The 20,967-nt window shown below is 36.6% G+C and overlaps 1 protein-coding gene across 3 annotated transcripts; it reads left to right on the top strand.

The window, feature by feature from the left end:
• The first annotated feature begins 202 nt into the window (after positions 1-202).
• LOC135140412 (putative zinc finger protein 66) lies at positions 203-10,806 on the top strand. 3 transcript variants are annotated; one of them, XM_064070943.1, is made up of 3 exons: positions 203-413; positions 474-640; positions 9,676-10,806. In XM_064070943.1, exons 2-3 carry the CDS (start codon positions 525-527, stop codon positions 10,682-10,684), a joined length of 1,125 nt encoding a protein of 374 aa, XP_063927013.1. In that variant the 5' UTR covers positions 203-413; positions 474-524; the 3' UTR covers positions 10,685-10,806. The 3 variants fall into 3 exon arrangements, with proteins under 3 accessions (XP_063927013.1, XP_063927012.1, XP_063927014.1); XM_064070942.1 differs by having other exon boundaries at positions 206-413; positions 474-747; XM_064070944.1 differs by lacking the exon at positions 203-413 and having other exon boundaries at positions 429-640.
• Positions 10,807-20,967: the final 10,161 nt, after the last annotated feature.

Genomic DNA, 20,967 nt, shown 5'->3' with positions numbered 1-20,967 from the left:
GCGAGTTTAAATTACCCACAATAACAATCTAAAACACCAACAATGCATATTTTTGCACCGAAAATAAATAAATAACTTCGAAAAACACCGTGTTAGCATGAAATCCTCACAAACTAACTTTCAAACCGCAAAAACATCCAGCAAAAAAGTAAGGTTATGTAACATCGAAACCCTTGCCACCCACAAAATCACCACGAACCATTTTTTCCCCATCGCGCCCTCTCCAAAACCACCCACGCCCCCCAAAACCATCGCCGTCCCTTCAATAAAAACACAAAATCGATTTTATTCATCTGCCGTAACTCCAGCCACCTCCATGTTTAAAACCAAACGTCAAAATGATTAAAATGAGGTTGTAGTGTTTATTTACATTGTAAGATAATTCCCAAATCGGCACGATTCGACCTTTTCACGTTAGTATCTGTAGACCAGCACACGCCTGTGTAAACATTCCTAATTTTTTTTTTCCGAAGAAATGGCAACGAAGCCTGGCACTGTCACAAATCTACTCAACCGAATCAACAATGGGCAGAAGCGGAGGTTGTACCTGGAGGACTTTTTCTACTCGTACAAGTGCTCGAAGATCAGTGCCCAGAAGAAGCTCGAGGCTAAGGAAAAAGACCAGTGTGTCGATGTTAAGGTATCGAGTAACTTGAAGGGTGGAGTTGAGGGTAGTGGCGGTGGAGGGGACGCTGATGTAAAGCCTGTTGTTGACAATTTGGTACTGGTAGACGGAAAACCTCCAAAGTAAGTTGGCAGGGTGGAAGAGGGTTTTGAGATTTGTGCGAGTGTGAGAGTGTGAGGCGAATTTAGGTTAGGTTTAAGTAGTTTAGAGTTAATGGTTCCGTTTGGCTAATTTAGGGGTTGTGTAGAAGTTAGTAGCGACCAGGTGACCTATTTTATTTAATTATTTATCGATAGTCGCCTGGTGGCCATTAATTGACATTTGGTGTATGCAACCATCAATACACCGTCGGGTCAAACTAGTCTATTATTGGAGAAAAAAACTCAATCAGAGGCAGACATGAACAACAAGAATTAAATTTATACTTCTTGGCTGCTTATTAATATTCATTTGATCATATCACACTTGTTAAAATCGTATCCACATTTTGGATCCTCGAAGATTCTTCTCGTTTCACCAGCGATCTTCTGGATTCCTCGGGTCATCTGGAAATTCCTTCCAGAGAGACCTTTTAAATTGTCAGCAAACGTTTGAGATCTCCGGGGATTCTCCAGACCCCCGGAAACAACTTTTGTATCACCGGAGACACTTTTAGATTCCCGGAGACACTTTTAGATCCTCGGAGACACTCTAGAAAACTTTTTATATCTTCGGGGACACTTTATGAATCCCCGGGTATATTTTTCGTTTCACCAGAGATCTTTTGGATTCTCAAGATCATCTGAGACGTCTTCTGATCCCCGGGGACACGTTTTATATCCCGAGGGTTACTTTTCAGGTTCCTGGAAACTAGATCTAGATCTAGGGACTCCCGTAGTTATCTTTGGGATCCCCGGGAATACTTTTCAGATCACTGGAGACACATTTCAGATTGCCAGAGACCTTTCCTTTCCAGTGAATAGAGATCTTTTAGATTGTCAGAAAAATTTTTGTATCTCTTAGGACACCTTTTGGACATCTTTTAGATCCCCAGAGGCACTTCTTGAATCCCCGGGGACTCCTTCTGGATCACAGGAGACAGTTTTCATTTCACCAAAGATCTTTTGGATTCCCAAGGTCATGTTATGGATATTTGGGCTTTTTAGAGTCATTGGAGACACTTTTCAGATCATCTGAAACACTTTTTGATCCTTGGAGGACTCCTGGTCTCCCGTGGAGATCTTTTGGATCCCCGTAGACATTTTTTGCATCATCGCAGATACCCTTTGGATCTCCGGAAGCACTTTTTAGATCAGAGGAGACGCTTTCTTGTTCACCGCAGAGATCTTTTAGATTGTTAGAAAACTTTTTGGATCTTCGGAGACACATTTTGGATCCCCGGGGACTCCTTCTGGAGTACAAGAAACACTTTTAATTTCACTAAAGATCTTTTAGATTCCCAAGGTCATTTGGTATTTGGGGTTTTTCGAGTCACTAGAGACACTTTTCAGATCATCTGAGACACTTTTGATCCCCGGAGACACCGTATATCTTCTTGTTCACCGAAGAGATCTTTTAGATTGTAAGAAGTTTTCGAGCCATTGGAGACACTTTCAGATCATCTGAGACGCCTTTTGATCCTCGGGGACAGGTTTTTTCCACAGTTGAGTCATTTTTCAGGTACTGGGAAACTCGTTTTAGATCCCCGGGGACTCCCTTTGGGTTTCCGTGGACATCTTTAAGATCCCGGAAATATTTTTCAGATCACCAGAGGCACTTTTTAGATCACCAGAGACACTTTTCTGTTCACTGAAGAGATCTTTTTGATTGCCAGAAAGATCTTTGTATCCCATGGGACACCTTTTAGATCCCTGGAGGCACTTCTTGATTCTCCGGAGATCAAAAGATGTCTCAGGTGATCTAAAAAGTGTCTCAAACGACAGAAAATACCGAGGATCCTTGAGATCGCCCAAAGATACAAAAAGTTTTCTGACAATCCTAAAGATCTCTTCGGTTTCCGGTGATCCGAAAAGTGCCTCCGGGGATCCAAAAGATGTCCCTGGGGAGTACACAAGATGTTACCTGGGATCCAAAAGATCTCCACGTGAGTCTAAAGAGAGTCCCCGAGGTTCTAAAAGGTGTCTCCGGGGATCCAAAAAGGGTCTCTGGTGATATATAATGTGTCCCGGGGATCAAAATATGTCTCAGATGATCTGAAAAGTGCCTCCGGGGATCTAAAGTGTATCAAAAAATTGTCCTAGGGGAAACATTTTTTTTTTATAATCTAAAACATCACCTTGGTAAACAGGAAATTGTCTGCAGCGATCTGAAAAGTGCCTCTGGTGATCTGAAAAGTATCGCCGGTGATGTGAAAAGAGTCTCCGGGGATTCAAAAGGGGTCCACGGAAGTCGGACGAAGTCCTCGCGGATCTAAAATGTGTCTCCGGGGATATAAAACGTGCCCCCGGGGATCAAAAGACGACTCAGATGATCTGAAAATGTCTCCAGTGACTCGAAAAATCCCGAATATCCATAAGATGACTTGGGAAATCCAAAAGATCTTTGATGATACGAAAAGTATCTCCGCTGATCCAAAAAAAGTCGCCGAAGATCCAGAAAGTTTTCTGACAATCTAAAAGATCTCTTCGGTGAACAAGAAACTGTCTCCTATGATCTAAAAAGTGCTTCCGGAGATCCAAAAAATATTCTTGGGAAGCAAAAGATGTCCCCGGGGATCAAAAGGTATCTCCGGTGATGCGAAAAGTGTCTCTGGGGATATAAAACGTGTCCCCGGGGATCAAAAGGTGTCTCAGATGATCTGAAAATGTCTCCGGTGACTCTAAAAATCCCGAATATCCATAAGATGACGTGGGAAATCCAAAAGATCTGATGATACGAAAAGTATCCCCGATGATCCAAAAAGAGTTTCCGCAGATCCAAAAAGTTTTCTGACAATCTAAAAGGTATCTTCGGTGAACAAGAAACTGTCTCCTGAGATCTAAAAAGTGCTTCCGGAGATCCGAAATATGTTCCCGGGGATCAAAAGGGATGTCCGGTGATGCGAAAAGTGTCTCCAGGGATCCAAAACATCTCCACTAGAGTCCAAAAGGAGTCCCCGAGGATCTAAAATATGTCCCCGAGGATCAAAAGGTATCTCAGATGATCTGAAGCGTGTCTCCAGTGACTCGAAAAATCCCGAATATCCATAAGATGATCTTAGAAATCCAAAAGATCTTTGGTGAAATTAAAAGTGTCTCCTGTGATTCAAAAGAAGTCTTCGGGGATCCAAAATCTTGCTCTGGGGACCCAGAAAGTGTCTGCGGGGATATAAAAGTACCTTCAGGGATCTAAAAGGTGTCCAAAAGTTGTCCTAGAAAGTTAAAGCCAAAGATTAAGCCCCACCCATACCTGCCCTGATCTAAACAGTAATGACGTTTTCATTCGTTGGCAGACCAAGGGGCGGAGCCTAATTACCAAATCCATATCTTCTTACAAAAATTTCCCATTTTAAACGTGTTTTAAGCTTCTAAGAATAAAAAAAATCTTCACAATCGAAATGGGGCAGGGTGGGTGGCGCACATATTTTTCCTTTTTTTTTTTCTTAATATACACAGTATTCTTTGAACAACACGATACTCAAGAACGTGATTGTAATTTCTTGTAAAGAAATAAGTATTTTGCAGATAAGCTCCGCCCTCTTGCTTCACGGCTAATAAAAAAATCATCACAATTGAGATAGGGCGGGTGGGCGGGGCTTATATTTTGCCTTTTTGTTTTAATATGTGTAGATTTCTTTTCACAACATGAAACTTAAAACATGCTTAAAATGGAAAAATGGTATAAGGAAATATCCATTTTGCAATTGCGTGTTATGAAAAGATGGCTATGTATATTAAGAAAGAGCAAGGCAAAATATAAGCTCCACCCACCCACCCTATCTCGATTCTGATGAATTTTTTTATTCGTCTGAAGCCGAGGGGCGGAGCTTAATTGTAAAATCCTTATTTTTCTACGAAAAATTATCATTTTAAACACGTTTAAAGTTTCTACGAATAACAAAAATCTTCACAATCGAGATGGGGTGGGTGGGCGGGGCTTATATTTTACCTTTTTTTTTAATATTTGTAGATTTATTTCCACGACATGAAACTCAAAACATGTTTAAAATGGAAAATTTGTATAAGGAAATATCGATTTTGCAATTTCTTATCGTGAAAAGATGGCTATGTATATTTAGAAAAAAAAGGCAAAATATAAGCCCCGCCCACCCACCCTGTCTCAATTCTGATGATTTTTTTTATTCGTCGTAAGCTGAAGGGCGGAGCTTAATTCTAAAATCCTTATTTTCCTACGAGAAATTACCATTTTAAACACGATCTAAGTTTCTAAGAATAAAAGAAATAATCACAATTGAGATAGGGTGGGTGGGCGGGGTTTATATTTTGCCTTCTTGTTTTAATATGTGTAGATTTCTTTTCACAACACGAAACTTAAAACATGTTTAAAATGGAAAATTTGTATAAGGAAACATCGATTTTGCAATTTCTTGTTGTAAAAAAATGACTATGCATATTAAGACAAAATGGACAAAATATAAGCCCCGCCCACCCACCCTGTCTCAATTCTGATGATGTTTTTTATTCGTCGTAAGCCGAGGGGTGGAGCTTAATTGTAAAATCCTTATTTTTCTACGAGAAAAAACTATTTTAAACACGTTTTAAGTTTCTAAGAATAAAAAAATCTTCACAATCGAGACAGGGTGGGTTGGGGGGGTTTATATTTTGCCTATTTTTCTTAATATATTTAGTATTGTTTGATCAACACAATACCCAAAAACGTGATTTTAATTTCTTGTAAAGAAATAAATATTTTGCAGTTAAGCTCCGCTCCATGGTTAACGGCGAATAAAAAAATAATCACAATCGAGACGGGGTGGGTGGGCGGGCTTACATTTTGCCTTCTTGCTTTAATATGTGTAGACTTTTTTTTCACAACATTAAACTTAAAACTACTTTAAAATGGAAAATTTGTATAAGGAAATATCGATTTTGCATTTTTTTGTTGCGAAAAAATGGCTATGTATATTAAGACAAAATGGACATAATATAAGCCCCGCCCACCTACCCAATCTCGATTATGATGAATTTTTTTATTCGTCGTAAGCCGAGGGGCGGAGTTTAATTGTAAAATCCTCATTTTTATACGAGAAATTACCATTTTAAACACGTTCTAAGTTTCTAAGAATAAAAAAATCTTCACAATCGAGATGGGGTGGGTGGGCGGGGTATATATTTTGCCATTTTTTTAAATAATATATGTGGTATTCTTTGAACAACATGAAACTTAAAACATTCTTTAAATGGAAAATTTTTATAAGGAAATATCGATTTTGCATTTTTTGTTGTGAAAAAATGGCTATCTATATTAAGACAAAATGGACATAATATAAGCCCCGCCCACCCACCCAATCTCGATTCTGATGAATTTTTTTATTCGTCGTAAGCCTAGGGGCGGAGCTTAATTGTAAAATCCTCATTTTTCTACGAGGAATGACCATTTTAAACATGTTTTAGGTTTCTAACAGTAAAAAAATCATCACAATCGAGATGGGGTGGGTGGGCGGGCTCACATTTTGCCTCCTTATTTTAATGTGTGTAGACTTTTTTTCACAACATAAAACTTAAAACAAGTTAAAATGGAAAAATTGTAGAAGGAAACATCGATTTTGCATTTTTTTGTTGTGAAAAAAAAAATGGGTTTGTATATTAAGACAAAATGGACAAAATATAAGCCCCGCCCACCCACCCAATCTCGAATCTGATGATTTGTTTTTTATTCGTCGTAAGAGGAGGGCAGAGCTTAATTGTAAAATCCTTATTTTTCTACGAGAAATGACCATTTTAAACATGTTTTAAATTTATAAGAATAAAAAAATCTTCACAATCGAGACAGGGTGGGTGGGCGGGGTATATATTTTGCCTTTTTTTTATTATATATGGTTATGTTTGAATAACACGATACTAAAAACGTCATTTTAATTTCTTGTAAAGAAATAAGTATTTTGCAGTTACGCTCCGCCCTCTTGGTTCACGGCGAATAAAAAAATCATCACAATCGAGATGGGGCGGGTGGGCGGGCTTACATTTTGCCTTCTTGTTTTAATATGTGTAGACTTCTTTGCACAACATAAAACTTAAAACAAGTTTAAAATGGAAAATTTGTAGAAGGAAATATCGATTTGGATTTTTTTGTTGTAAAAAAATGGCTGTGTATATTAAGACAAAGTGGACAAAACATAAGCCCCGCCCACCCACCCAATCTCGATTCTGATGATTTGTTTTTTATTCGTCGTAAGACGAGGGTGGAGCTTAATTGTAAAATCCTCATTTTTCTACGAGGAATGACCATTTTAAACATGTTTTAGGTTTCCAAGAATAAAAAAATCTTCACAATCAGGATGGGGTGGGTGGGCGAGGTTTATATTTTGCCTTTTTTTCTTAATATATCTAGTATTGTTTAAACAACACGATACTAAAAAACGTGATTTTAATTCCTTGTAAAGAAATAACTATTTTGCAGTTAAGCTTTGGTTCATGGCGAATAAAAAAATTATAATAATCGAGATAGGGCGGGTGGGCGGGCTTAGATTTTATCTTTGCGTTTTAATATGTGCAGACTTGTTTTCACAACATGAAACTTAAAACATGTTTAAAATGGAAAATTTGTATAAGGAAAGATCGATTTTGCATTTTTTTGTTGCGAAAAAATGGCTATGTATATTAAGACAAAATGGACATAGTTAAAGCCCCGCCCACCCACCCAATCTCGATTCTGATGAATTTTTTTATTCGTCGTAAGCCGAGGGGCGGAGCTTAATTGTAAAATCCTCATTTTTCTACGAGGAATGACCATTTTAAACATGTTTTAGGTTTCTAACAGTAAAAAAATCATCACAATCGAGATGGGGCGGGTGGGCGGGCTTACATTTTGCCTCCTTGTTTTAATGTGTGTAGACTTTTTTTCACAACATAAAACTTAAAACAAGTTAAAATGGAAAAATTGTAGAAGGAAACATCGATTTTGCATTTTTTTGTTGTGAAAAAAAAATGGGTTTGTATATTAAGACAAAATGGACAAAATATAAGCCCCGCCCACCCACCCAATCTCGAATCTGATGATTTGTTTTTTATTTGTCGTAAGAGGAGGGCAGAGCTTAATTGTAAAATCCTTATTTTTCTACGAGAAATGACCATTTTAAACATGTTTTAAATTTATAAGAATAAAAAAATCTTCACAATCGAGACAGGGTGGGTGGGTGGGGTATATATTTTGCCTTTTTTTTAATGTATATGGTTATGTTTGAATAACACGATACTAAAAACGTCATTTTAATTTCTTGTAAAGAAATAAGTATTTTGCAGTTACGCTCCGCCCTCTTGGTTCACGGCGAATAAAAAAATCATCACAATCGAGATGGGGCGGGTGGGCGGGCTTACATTTTGCCTCCTTGTTTTAATGTGTGTAGACTTTTTTTCACAACATAAAACTTAAAACAAGTTAAAATGGAAAAATTGTAGAAGGAAACATCGATTTTGCATTTTTTTGTTGTGAAAAAAATGGGTTTGTATATTAAGACAAAATGGACAAAATATAAGTCCCGCCCACCCACCCAATCTCGAATCTGATGATTTGTTTTTTATTCGTCGTAAGAGGAGGGCAGAGCTTAATTGTAAAATCCTTATTTTTCTACGAGAAATGACCATTTTAAACATGTTTTAAATTTATAAGAATAAAAAAAATCTTCACAATGGAGACAGGGTGGGTGGGCGGGGTATATATTTTGCCTTTTTTTTTAATGTATATGGTTATGTTTGAATAACACGATACTAAAAACGTCATTTTAATTTCTTGTAAAGAAATAAGTATTTTGCAGTTACGCTCCGCCCTCTTGGTTCACGGCGAATAAAAAAATCATCACAATCGAGATGGGGCGGGTGGGCGGGCTTACATTTTGCCTCCTTGTTTTAATGTGTGTAGACTTTTTTTCACAACATAAAACTTAAAACAAGTTAAAATGGAAAAATTGTAGAAGGAAACATCGATTTTGCATTTTTTTGTTGTGAAAAAAAAAATGGGTTTGTATATTAAGACAAAATGGACAAAATATAAGTCCCGCCCACCCACCCAATCTCGAATCTGATGATTTGTTTTTTATTCGTCGTAAGAGGAGGGCAGAGCTTAATTGTAAAATCCTTATTTTTCTACGAGAAATGACCATTTTAAACATGTTTTAAATTTATAAGAATAAAAAAAATCTTCACAATCGAGACAGGGTGGGTGGGCGGGGTATATATTTTGCCTTTTTTTTAATATATATGGTTATGTTTGAACAACACGATACTAAAAACGTCATTTTAATTTCTTGTAAAGAAATAAGTATTTTGCAGTTACGCTCCGCCCTCTTGGTTCACGGCGAATAAAAAAATCATCACAATCGAGATGGGGCGGGTGGGCGGGCTTACATTTTGCCTTCTTGTTTTAATATGTGTAGACTTTTTTCACAACATAAAACTTAAAACTAGTTTAAAATGGAAAATTTGTAGAAGGAAATATCGATTTTGCATCTTTTTGTTGTGAAAAAATGGCCATGTATATTAAGACAAAGTGGACAAAATATAAGCCCCGCCCATCCACCCAATCTCGATTCTGATGAATTTTGTTATTCGTCGTAAGCCGAGGGGCGGTGCTTAAGTGTAAAATCCTTATTTTTCTACGACGAATGACCATTTTAAACACGTTTTAAGTTTTTATGAATAAAAAAATCTTTACAAACGAGATGGGGTGGGTGGGCGGGGTATATATTTTGCTGTTTATTTAATAACATTAAACAATTTTTTGAACACGAAAGTCAAAAACGTGTTTTTGATTTTTCGATGCTCAAGGTTACCTTGCGGAACCTTTTCTATGCTGCTTCTCGATTTATATATATTTGTTACGTAATTATTTTAATCTAAGATTTCTGTTGCAATATGACGTACTAGACAGCTCAGTTTTTGTGTTTGAATTCGCAGCAGCTCCACCTTCCCCCACCCCAAGCCTGAGTACAAACACAACACCCGCCGGAAACTCAAGTACGGCGACTCTGAGAAGAAGTACGTGTGCGACTACTGCACCTTCCGGTCCAAGTACCGCAAGAGCCTCGCCGAGCACATCCTCCTCCACAAGTCCCGCGACGAGACCCCCATCTACCGCTGCAGCGACTGCTCCTACGAGACCAAGCGCAAGCACTACCTGCGCAAGCACAGCCTCATCCACAAGTCCGACGGCCAGGTGGAGATGCACAAGTGCCCCGAGTGCGACTTCTCCACCAAGCGCAAGGACGGCCTCCAGCGCCACATCCTGCTCATCCACAACCACGACTCCGAGGCCATGATCTACAAGTGCCCCGAGTGCAGCTACCAGACCAAGCTGAGCTACAGCCTGACCTCGCACATGCTGGTGCACAAGACGTCGGACGACTTCTACAAGTACCAGTGCAGCGAGTGCCCGTACAAGACCAAGGAGAAGAGGTCGCTGTTCAAGCACTCGCTGAGTCACAAGAGCAAGGACGAGATCCATACGTATAAGTGTACGTATTGTCCGTTCGAGACCCGGAGGAAGGCGAGTCTGACGAAACACATGGCGCCCATCGCCGACGACGAGTTCGGGAGCACCCACAAGTGCACGGTCTGCGTGTTCGAGACGACGCGGAAGAAGTGTCTGAGGAGCCACATGCTGTCGCACCGGAACGCCAACAAGGCGTACAAGTGTCCGTATTGTCTGTACGAGCACACGAAGAAGAAGAAGCTGACGAGGCACATTTCGGTGCACAACGACGGGGAGGAGTCGTTCAAGTATAGGTGTAAGGAGTGTCCGTTTAAGACGAAGTGGGTGGATGCGCTGAATACGCATAAGTTGAGGCACGTGAAGGAGGAGGATGGGGGGACGTATAAATGCATGGTGTGTTCGTACAATGCGAGGAACAAGGCGCATCTGACGAGACATTTAAAGATGCACAAGAAAGTTAGCGGGGGGATGTAATTGTTTTTGTTGTTTTTTGTTGTTTTTGCCTGTGATATTTCGAGGACGTAGTAGGAGTAGTCTGTGTTCGAAGTACGTATTGTGTACCTTCCTATGAAATGAGAATAAAGATTTGAAAAGTAGGGTGGTGTTTTTTGTAACCTTTGATTTTCAGTCCAAATATTTCAAAAATCTTGCTAATTTATTATTAACAAATATTAGGGAAAATGTATTGTGTTATTGCTGTGAACACGGAAAAAAATGGATATTTTTCCGAAAAGGACCGAAAACGGAATAAGTAAAACTTCAGTTTTAATTTATCAGATTCCGTGATTCGTTTACTCGACAAAGTTTAAATTTTGGGGAAATTTTCGAAACGATTGAAGTTGCTCGATCAAAATAATAAATTTTCACGATATAATTAAATAATATTTAAATACGATACGTATTAATATATGATAATTAAATCGAACACCGTTTTCTTCAAAACGCAAAGTTGCTAAAAAACGAATCAATTTGTTTAAATATTATTAAATTAACCCCGAAAATGTGCAATTTCCTGGCCGAAATATGAAAAATCATTTTTGCAATCATCGTGACGTGCGATGACGTCACTGTCACGTGAGCTACCTGTTTAAGGGTCGCATTTTTCGGCCGCTTGTGTTCATTTTAGATTTCGGTCTGATGGCAGCAACATTGGAGCTCCGGTTTGGCTTATTTTCGCTAATTTCTAATTTATTAATAATAAATATTAGTGAAAATGTATTGTGTTGGTACTGTGAACACGTGAAAATTGAATTTTTCCTGGATTTTTAAACATTTTCAGAAACTCGGTTGTTCACCTTAGAGACCCCCGAAATTTGGTATTTTACGTTTTAAGTATTTAGATATTTTGAGGAATTGAGGATTTGAAAATTTTGGTGTTTTGAGGATTAGGGGATTTCTGTGTTTTAAGGATTTAGGTGTTTTGTGGATTTGAGGACATTGGTGTTTTTAATTTTTTATATTTTTCAAACCATCACGTCAAAATTGAATTTTTCCTGGATTTTTAAACATTTCCAGAAAGTCAATTGTTCGCCTTATAGACCCTCGGATTTTGGGTATTTTGACGTTTTGAATATTTAGATATTTTGAGGAATTCGGGATTTTGATGTTCTAAGGATTTGAAAAATTTCGGTGTTTTGAAGATTTTGGGATTTAGAGATTTAGAGGATTTTGATGTTTCGAGGAGTCGAGCATTTTGACTTTTGGGGAGTCGGGGATTTTGGTGGCTTGACAATTTGGGCCTTTTGGCATTTTAAGAATTTGAGGATTTGGTGTTTTGATTTTTTGATATGTTTTAAATCATCACGTTAGATTTTGACTGAATTTTTCCTGGCTTTTTAAACAGACTTGCTAGAAACTCAAATTTTCGCCTTATGAAACCTCAAAATTTCCGGGCCACTGGAGACTCGGAGAATTTTGGTGTTTTGAGGATTTTAGGATTTTGGTGTTTTCAGATTTTAGCAATTTTGATTTTTTGAGGAGTTGGGAATTTTGGTGTTTTCATGATTTGGGAATTTTGGTGTTTTGGGGATTTGAGGATTTTGAAGTTTTAAAGATTTGAGGATTTTGGTGTTTTGACGATTTGATGATTTTGATATTTTGAGGATTTAAGGATTTTGGTGTTTTGAAGATTTGAGAATTTAAGTGCTTTGAGTATTTGAAAATTTTGGTGTTTTCAGGTTTTGGGGATTTGGATGTATTGAGAATTTGGCGATTTTGGTTTTTTCAGGTTTTGATGTTAGTGTTTTGAGGATTTGAGGATTTTGAAGTTTTGAGGATTTGAAGATTAAGATGTTTTTAGGATTTGAGGATTTTGATGTTTTGAGGATTTGAAAATTTTGGTGTTTTGAGGATTAAAGGATTTGGATATTTTGAAGATTTTGTTATTTTGACGATTTGAAGATTTTGATCTTTTGAGAACTTAGGTGTTTTGAGGATTAAGTGATTTTAGTGTTTTAAGGAATTGAGGAATTTGGTGTCTTGACGATTTAGGGATTTTGGTGTTTTCAGGATTTGATGAGTTTACGGTTTTGGAGATTATGGTGTTTTGAGGATTTGGGGATTTTGAAGTTTTGAGCATTTGAAAATTCTCATGTTACGAGGATTAAGGGAATTTGGTGTTTCAAGGATTTGAGGAATTTGGGGATTTTGGTGTTTTCAGGTTTTGGTGAATTTAGTGTTTTGGGGATCTTGAAGATTTGAAAATTCTTGTGTTTCGAGGATTAAAGGATTTAAGCGTTTTGAGGATTGGGGATTTAAGTGTTTCGTAGTTTTAAAATTTTCAATCCTCAAAACCCCAAAATCCTCAAATTCTTAAAACACTTTAATCCTCAAATTCCCAAAACAATTAAATCCTTAAATCCTCGAAACACCAAAATCCCCAAGACCTCATTACACCAAAATCCCCAAATCCTCAAAACACCAAAATCCCCAAAACCTGAGAACACCAAAATCCCCAAATCCTCAAAACGCCAAAACGCCCAAAAAACTCAAATCCTCAAAACACCAAATTTCCCAGGATTCGGAAATTTTTGTGCTTTGAGGATTTGGGGATTATGGTGTTTTGACGATTTGGGGATTTTGAAGTTTTGAGGATTTAGGAATTTTGGTATTGAAGATTTTGATGCTTTGAGGATTTGAGGATTCTGATATTTTGAGGATTTTGGTGTTTTCATTTCTTCGGAAATTTTGGGGTATTGAAGATTTTGGGATTTTGGTGTTTTGAGGATTTGGGGGTTTTGTTGTTTTGAGCATTTGAGAATTGTGGTGTTATGAGCTGAGAATTTTTTGGTGTTTTGAGGATTTGAGGATTTTGATTTTTTGAGGATTTGGAGATTTGGTTGTTTTGAGGATTTGAGGATCATGGTGTTATGAGGATTTGGGGATTTTGAGGATTTAGGGATCTTGACGATTTTGAAACTTCGAGATATCTAAAAATTGGAAACCAAGAACTTGAAAAATTAAAGAAACGAAAAATTGAAAAATCGAAAGATTAAAAATTGAAAAACTGCAAAATCTAAGGAACAAAATATTATAAAATCGAAATACTGAAAATTAAAGAAATCAGAAAATCTGATTATTTAAGAAATCTAAAAATTACAAAATTGAAAGATCAGGGAATTGAAAAAAAAATCAAGAGAAACGTTGAAAAAGTAAGGGAAACGAAATCACGAAAAATTGTGATATAAAATCGAGAAAATGAAAAGTAAACATCAAGATTTTGAAGTTTTGAGGATTTGGGGATTTTGGTGTTTTGAGGATTTTGATGTTATAGGAATTTGAGGAATTAGGTGTTTCGAGGATTTGGGAACTTTGAGAAGTTAGGGACTTTGACGATTAGAAGATTTTGATATTTTGAAGATTTGGATGTTTTGAGAATTTGGGGATTTTTGTTTTGAGATTCTAGGGATTTTGATGTTTTTAGGATAGGGGATTTTGGTGTTTTGAAGATCTGAAGATTTAGGTGTTGGAGGATTTGGGAATTTTGAGAATTTAGGGATTCTGACGGTTGGAAGATTTTGAAACTTCGAAATATCAAAAAATATGAAACTAAGAATTTGAAAAACTAAAAAACGAAGAATTTAAAAATCGAAAAATTGAAAATTAAAGAAATCGGAAAATCGGATAATTGAAAAATCCAAAAACTACAAAATTGAAAAATTGAATAAACGAAAAATTGTAAAAATAAAAGAAAAATTTACAAGTTGAAAAGTCAAAAAATTCCAAAGTTGAAAAATACAAAATTGCAAAAAATGTCAAATCTTAAAATTGAAGGAAGAGAAAACTAATAAATTATAAAAGTGAAAAATCGGAAAATACTTATAGTTATGTCGAAAATTGAAAGAAACAGAATAATTAAAGTTAAAAATAGAGAAATCAAAAAATTAAAAAAAATCGAAAAATTGAGAAATTCAAAAATAGAAACATTAAAATTTTGAGGAAATAAAGCTGAAAATTGAGGATTTGAGGGTTTTGGAATTTTGAGGATTTGGGATTTTGGTATTTTGATTTTTCCAGAAATTCAATTTTTCACCTTATGAACCCTCGAAAATCCCAGGTTATAAAAGACTCTGAGAATTTTGATGTTTTGAGGATTTGAGGGTTTTGATGTTTTAAAGATTTAGAAATTTTTGTGTTTTGAGGATTTGGGGATTTTGATGTTTTGGGGATTTGAGAATTTTGGCGTTTTGAGAATTTGAGGAGTTTGGTGTTTTCATTTTTTGGGAATTTTAATCTTTTGAAGATTAGACGATTTTGGTGTCTGTTTTGAGGATTTTAGTGTTTTGAGGATTTAGGAATTTTGACGATTTGAGGATTTGGAGATCTTGATGTTTTGAGGTTTTGGGGATTTGGTGTTTTGAGGATTTGGGGATTTTGAGGAAACTTCGAAATATCTAAAAATTGGAAATTAAGAACTTGAACAATTAAAGAAACGAAAAATTCAAAAATCCAAAGATTAAAAATTGAAAAACCTTAAAAATTTAAAAGTGCAAAATCGAAAAAACAAAATATAAAAACGAAATTAAAGAAATCACAAAATTGGATAATTAAGAAATCCAAAAATTACAAAAATTAAGATTGAATAAAGGAGAAATTATAAAATCAAGAGAAACGTTGAAAAAGTAACGGAAATGAAAACACGAAGAAATGTGATATAAAACCGAGAAAATGAAAATTAAAAAATCGAGAAAATGAAAAGTAAAAATCAAAATTTTGAAGTTTTGGGAGTTGGGGGATTCTGAAACTTCGAAATATCTAAAAATTGGAAACTAAAAACTTGACAAAATTAAAGACACGAAGAATTCAAATCAAAAATCGAAAGATTAAAAATTGAAAACCTTAAAAATCGAAGAAACAAAATCTTATAAAATCGAAATACTGAAAATTTAAAAAATCGGAGAATCGGATAATTGAGAAATCCAAAAACTACAAAATTGAAAAGTTGAATAAACGAAAAATTATAAAAACAAAAGAAACATTCACAAGTTGCAAAGTCAAAAAATTCCAAAATTGAAAAATGGAAAATTGCAAAAAAGTCAAATCCCAAAATTGAAGAAAGAGAAAATTAAAAGATTACAAAAGTGAAAAATCGGAAAATAGCCATGACGAAAATCGGAAGAAATAAAATAATTAAAGTTAAGAATATAGAAATTAAAAAAAAAATCGAAAAACTGAGATATTCAAAAATGGAAACATTAAAATTTTGAGGAAATCAAACTGAAAAATCGAGGATTTGAGGGTTTTGATGTTATGAGGATTTGGGGATTTTGATGTTTAGGGGATTTGAGAATTTTGGCGTTTTGAATATATGATGGTTTTGGTGTTTTTGAAATTCTAGAATCCAGAGGCATCGTTTAAATCCCCAGGAATAGTTTCAGGATCAATAGAATCACCTTTTGGACCCCCAGAAAAAGCTTTTGAAACTCTGGAATCTAGAGGCATCGCTTTGAATTCCCGGGACCACCTTATGGATCCCCGGGGACAATTTCAGGTTCATGGGAAACACCTTTCGTACCACCCAAAGCAACTTTTGTGTTCTTGGAAATACCTTCCAAACCTCTGGAACCTGAAGGTACCATTGGGATCCTCAAAAGTACCTTGTGAAATCCTGGAGTCAGCAGACATTGTTTGTATCCTTGGAATCCCCTGAAATCTGCCAAACCTCAAGACATTCTACCCTGATCTGACTTGCCCTGAGTTGAGCTTCACACCCCTGCTCCGCCCCTTCCTCCGTCGCAATAAACCCAACACATCGCTCAACGTTGTAAATGATTTTATTTATTATCATCATTTTTTATTTGGTACAGTGTATGATACATGAAAGATAGATAACAATCAAGCCGCGAAATTATACCAACCACTGGCCATTACTTGATATGTGACCAAAATACAGCCTGTCAACGCTCATTCACCCTCTCACTCCCTCTTTCGCAAAAAAACTCCGCCCCCGGCGGCAACGAAGCCCCGTTGCCGCCGCGACCGAACCACATATTAGTCAGTTGACAAGATCAATAAAGCTGCAGAATTATATACAACAGGGAACCAGACTAACCCCGCCGCCGCGGCCCCGACCCGGCCCCCCCAAAAAATACAAAAGAACCCTACGATAAGTCAGCGGCGGCGGGCCGGGTCATGCCGCCGCCAGGCGGGACGAAAAGGGGCTCAACATCGATTTATAATCTATGTATCTTACATTATAGATTTATTGTACAAAAAGAAACACAACGTAAGTGCCAACACCGGGGGCGGCGCCCCCGGTTGTGCGTGTACAGAAGAAGGCACAACAAACTTGATGATTTGTTGTTAAATGTGAGACACTCAGGGCTGGGTTGGAGGAACGGAACGTGGAAACGTGGACACTTGGCTCCAACATTCAAAAACAAATCATGTACAACATCTAGTTCTTACGTCGAGAGTTGTGCCGTTTTAAGCTGTTTTTGAAACCCAGTGGAAGAAAACGTGGGTCGCTAACCTAATTCGGGACCCTCAAGTTGGCAACAACGAATTGGTGGATTTTCTTGTTCTAAACTAGCACCGTCAAGGTTCTTTTTTCGTCATTAATATCAAATTTACAAATAAGTTAATTGGGATTTATAAACTTGCTGTTGACGTTGAAGTTCCCATTGCAGTTTTAAGTTTTTTATTGTCTAAAAAAGTCTACATATATTAAGAAAAACAGGCTAAATATATGCCCCGCCCACCCACCCTATCGCGTTTGTGATGATTTTTTTTATTGGTCGTGAGCCCTTTGGGGCGGAGCATAACTGCAAAATCCTTATTTCTCTACGAAAAATTAAAAACATGTTTTTGAGTATCGTGTTTAAAAAATACTATGTATATTAAGAAAAAAATAAAGCCAAAGATTAGGCCCTGCCCTGATCTAAATAGTAATGAAGTTTTCATTCGTTGGTAAATCTAGAGGCGGAGCCTAATTCCAATATCCATATTTCCTTACAAAATTTTACCATTTTAAACATGCTTGAGGTTTCTAAGAATAAAAAAAATCATTACAATCGAGATAGGGTGGGTGGGCGGGGTTTATATTTTGCCTTATTTTCTTAATATATATAGTATTGTTTGAACAACACGATACTCAAAAACGTGATTTTAATTTCTTGTAAAGAAATAAATATTTTGCGGTTAAGCTCCGCTCCCTTGGTTCACGGCGAATAAAAAAAAACCTCTTGTGTCAATGTGTAGATTTCTTTTCGCAACATGAAACTTAAAACATGTTTAAAATGGAAAATTTGTATAAGGAATTATCGATTTTGCATTTTTTTGTTGTGAAAAAATGGCTATATATATTAAGACAAAATGGACAAAATATAAGCCCCGCCCACCCACCCAATCTCGATTCTGATGAATTTTTTTATTCGTCGTAAGCCGAGGGGCGGGGCTTAACTGTAAAATCCTTATTTTTCTACCAGAAATGACCATTTTAAACATGTTTTAAGTTTCTAAGAATAAAAAAAATCTTTACAATTGAGATGAGGTGGGTGGGCGGGGCTTATATTTTGCCTTTTTTTTTTCTTAATATACACAGTATTCATTGAAGAAGACGATACACAAAGACGTGATTTTAATGTCTTGCGAAGAAATAAATGTTTTGCAGTTGAGCTCCGCCCCTTTGGTTCACGGCGAATAAAAAAATAATCACTATTGAGATAGGGCGGGTGGGCGGGCTCACATTTTGTCTTTCTGTTTTAACAGGTGTATATTTCTTTTCAAAACATGAAACTTACTTAAAACATGTTTAAAATGGAAAATTTGTATAAGGAAATATCGATTTTGCATTTTTTTGTTGTGAAAAAATGGCTATATATATTAAGACAAAATGGACAAAATATAAGCCCCGCCCACCCACCCAATCTCGATTCTGATGAATTTTTTTATTCGTCGTAAGCCGAGGGGCGGAACTTAATTGTAAAATCCTTATTTTTCAACGAGAAATGACCATTTTAAACATGTTTTAAATCCTAAGAATAAAAAAATCTTTACAATCGAGGTGGGGTGGGTGGGCGGGGCTTATATTTTGTCTTTTTTTTTTTCTTAATATACACAGTATTCTTTGAAAAACACGATACTCAAAAACATGATTTTAATTTCTTGCTAAGAAATAAGTATTTTGCAGTTAAGCTCCGCCCCCTTGGTTCACGGCGAATAAGAAAAATCATCACAATTGAGACGGGGTGGGTGGGTGGGCTGACATTTTTCCTTTCTGTTTTAATATTTGTAGACTTCTTTTCACAACATGAAACTTAAAATATGTTTCAATTAGAAAATTTGTCTAAGGAAATATCGATTTTGCAAATAGGCTACGCCCCATAAGTGCAAAATCCATATTTCCTTGTAAAAACGTACCATTTTGACCATGTTTTAAGTGTCTTGTTGTGAAAAGATGGCTATTTATATTAAGAAAAAATAAGGCAAAATATAAGCCCCGCCCACCCACCCTAACTCAATTCTGATGATTTTTTTTATTCGTCGTAAGCGGAAGGGCGGAGCTTAATTATAAAATCCTTGTTTTTCTACGAGAAATTACCATCTGAAATAGGTTCTTAAGTAATCATGTTATACAAGGAAAACTAAATGTATTGATTAAAAAAGAATACCAAACGAGAAAAGAGAAGCCCCGCCCACTAGTCTCGATCTCAATCGTGATGAATTTTTCATTTGTTGTCAGATCGAGGGGCGGTGCGTAATTATATAATCGATGTTTCCCTATACAAATTTACCATTTTAAATATGTTTTAACTTTCCAAGAATAAAAAGAATCTTTACAATCGAGATAGGGTGGGTGGGCGGGATTATATTTTGCCTTTTTTTCTTAAATACTTAGTATTCTTTGAACAACACGATACTCAAAAACGTGTTTTTAATTTTTTGTAAAGAAATAAGTATTTTGCAGTTAAGCCCCGCCCCCTTGGTTCACAGCGAATAAAAAAAATCATCACAATTGAGATAGGGCGGGTGGGCGGGCTGACATTTTGCCTTTTTGTTTTATTATGTGTAGACTTTTTCACAATGTGAAACTGAAAACATGTTTAAAATGGAAAATTTGTATAAGGAAATTTCGATTATGCAATTTCTTGCTGTGAAAATTTGGCTATGTATGTTAAGAAAGAAAAGGCAAAATATAAGCCCCGCCCACCCACCCAATCTCGATTCTGATGAATTTTTCTATTCGTCGTAAGCCGAGGGGCGGAGCGTAATTGTAAAATCGTTATTTTTTTTACGAGAAATTATAATTATAAACATGTTTCAAGTTTCTATGAATAAAAAAAATCATCACAATTGAGACAGGGTGGGTGGGCGGGCTGACATTTTTCATTTTTGTTTTAATATATGTAGACTTTTTTTCACAACATGAAACTTAAAACATGTTTAAAATGGAAAATTTGTGTAAGGAAATGTCGATTTTGGAGTTAGGCTACGACCTATAATTGCAAAATCCATATTTCCTTGCAAAAATGTACCATTTTAACCTTGTTTTAAGTTTCTTGTTGTGAAAAGATGGCTATGTATATTAAGAAAACAAAAGGCAAAATGAAAACCCCGCCCACCCACCCTGTCTCGATTGTGATGATTTTTTTATTCGTCGTGAGCCAAGGGGGCGGAGCTTAATTGCAAAATCCTTATTTTTCCGCAAGAAATAAAAAACATGTTTGTGAACGGGTCATTAAATGGCTTAAAATTAGTGGACCTCAAAATCTCTCTCAAAATTTGATTTTCGTGGAATTAGTGCTGTCAAACAGAAAAATGTCGCCCCTACTTCAGGGGATTTTCCTTGCAGTTGGCAGCGCTGCACACTACCTCAATTTGATTGGTCGAAAACCCAACGTCAGCGACAAGTTAATAAATCGACATTTAAATTTTCAAATTGATCCTAACCTAATTTTTAGCATTTTTTAGTGTCTTGAAAATAAATGAAAAACGATTGGAACACAACTAACGCAATTTAAATAGAAATTTAATGCTCAATTTTTGATTGGTGGTGCTAGGTTAGAACAACGAGTGCTAGTTTTTGCAAAAAAACCCCAATTCGGTGTTGCCAAGTCGTCGGCCCCACCTATTGCGGGCGTCGGGGCGCGCAGCGGCGTCACACGGAAAACTGTCAAACGAGGAGGAGGAACTGACGCCGCCGCCGCGCCGCCACCGCCCGGATCACAACAGTCTCACTGAACGAACCGAAAACTCCGGAATCACCGGAAACTCTAGAAATTCAGGACTCAGCTAGTGGAAGCAGCTGAACCCCCCGA

Source organism: Zophobas morio, unplaced genomic scaffold (assembly GCF_036711695.1).
Source record: "Zophobas morio isolate AGI-343-1 ecotype UQ-CSIRO unplaced genomic scaffold, CSIRO_AGI_Zmor_V1 ptg000040l, whole genome shotgun sequence".
Taxonomy (NCBI): Eukaryota; Metazoa; Arthropoda; class Insecta; order Coleoptera; family Tenebrionidae; genus Zophobas; species Zophobas morio.
This window is presented reverse-complemented; position numbering and strand designations above follow the sequence as displayed.

Excerpts from the sequence above, each read along its gene's own strand:
- LOC135140412 (XM_064070942.1), top strand. The coding sequence starts at position 476 with ATGGCAACGAAGCCTGGCACTGTCACAAATCTACTCAACCGAATCAAC. Across the intron at positions 748-9,675 it reads GTAGACGGAAAACCTCCAAA|CAGCTCCACCTTCCCCCACC; the intron begins GTAAGTTGGCAG and ends TTGAATTCGCAG.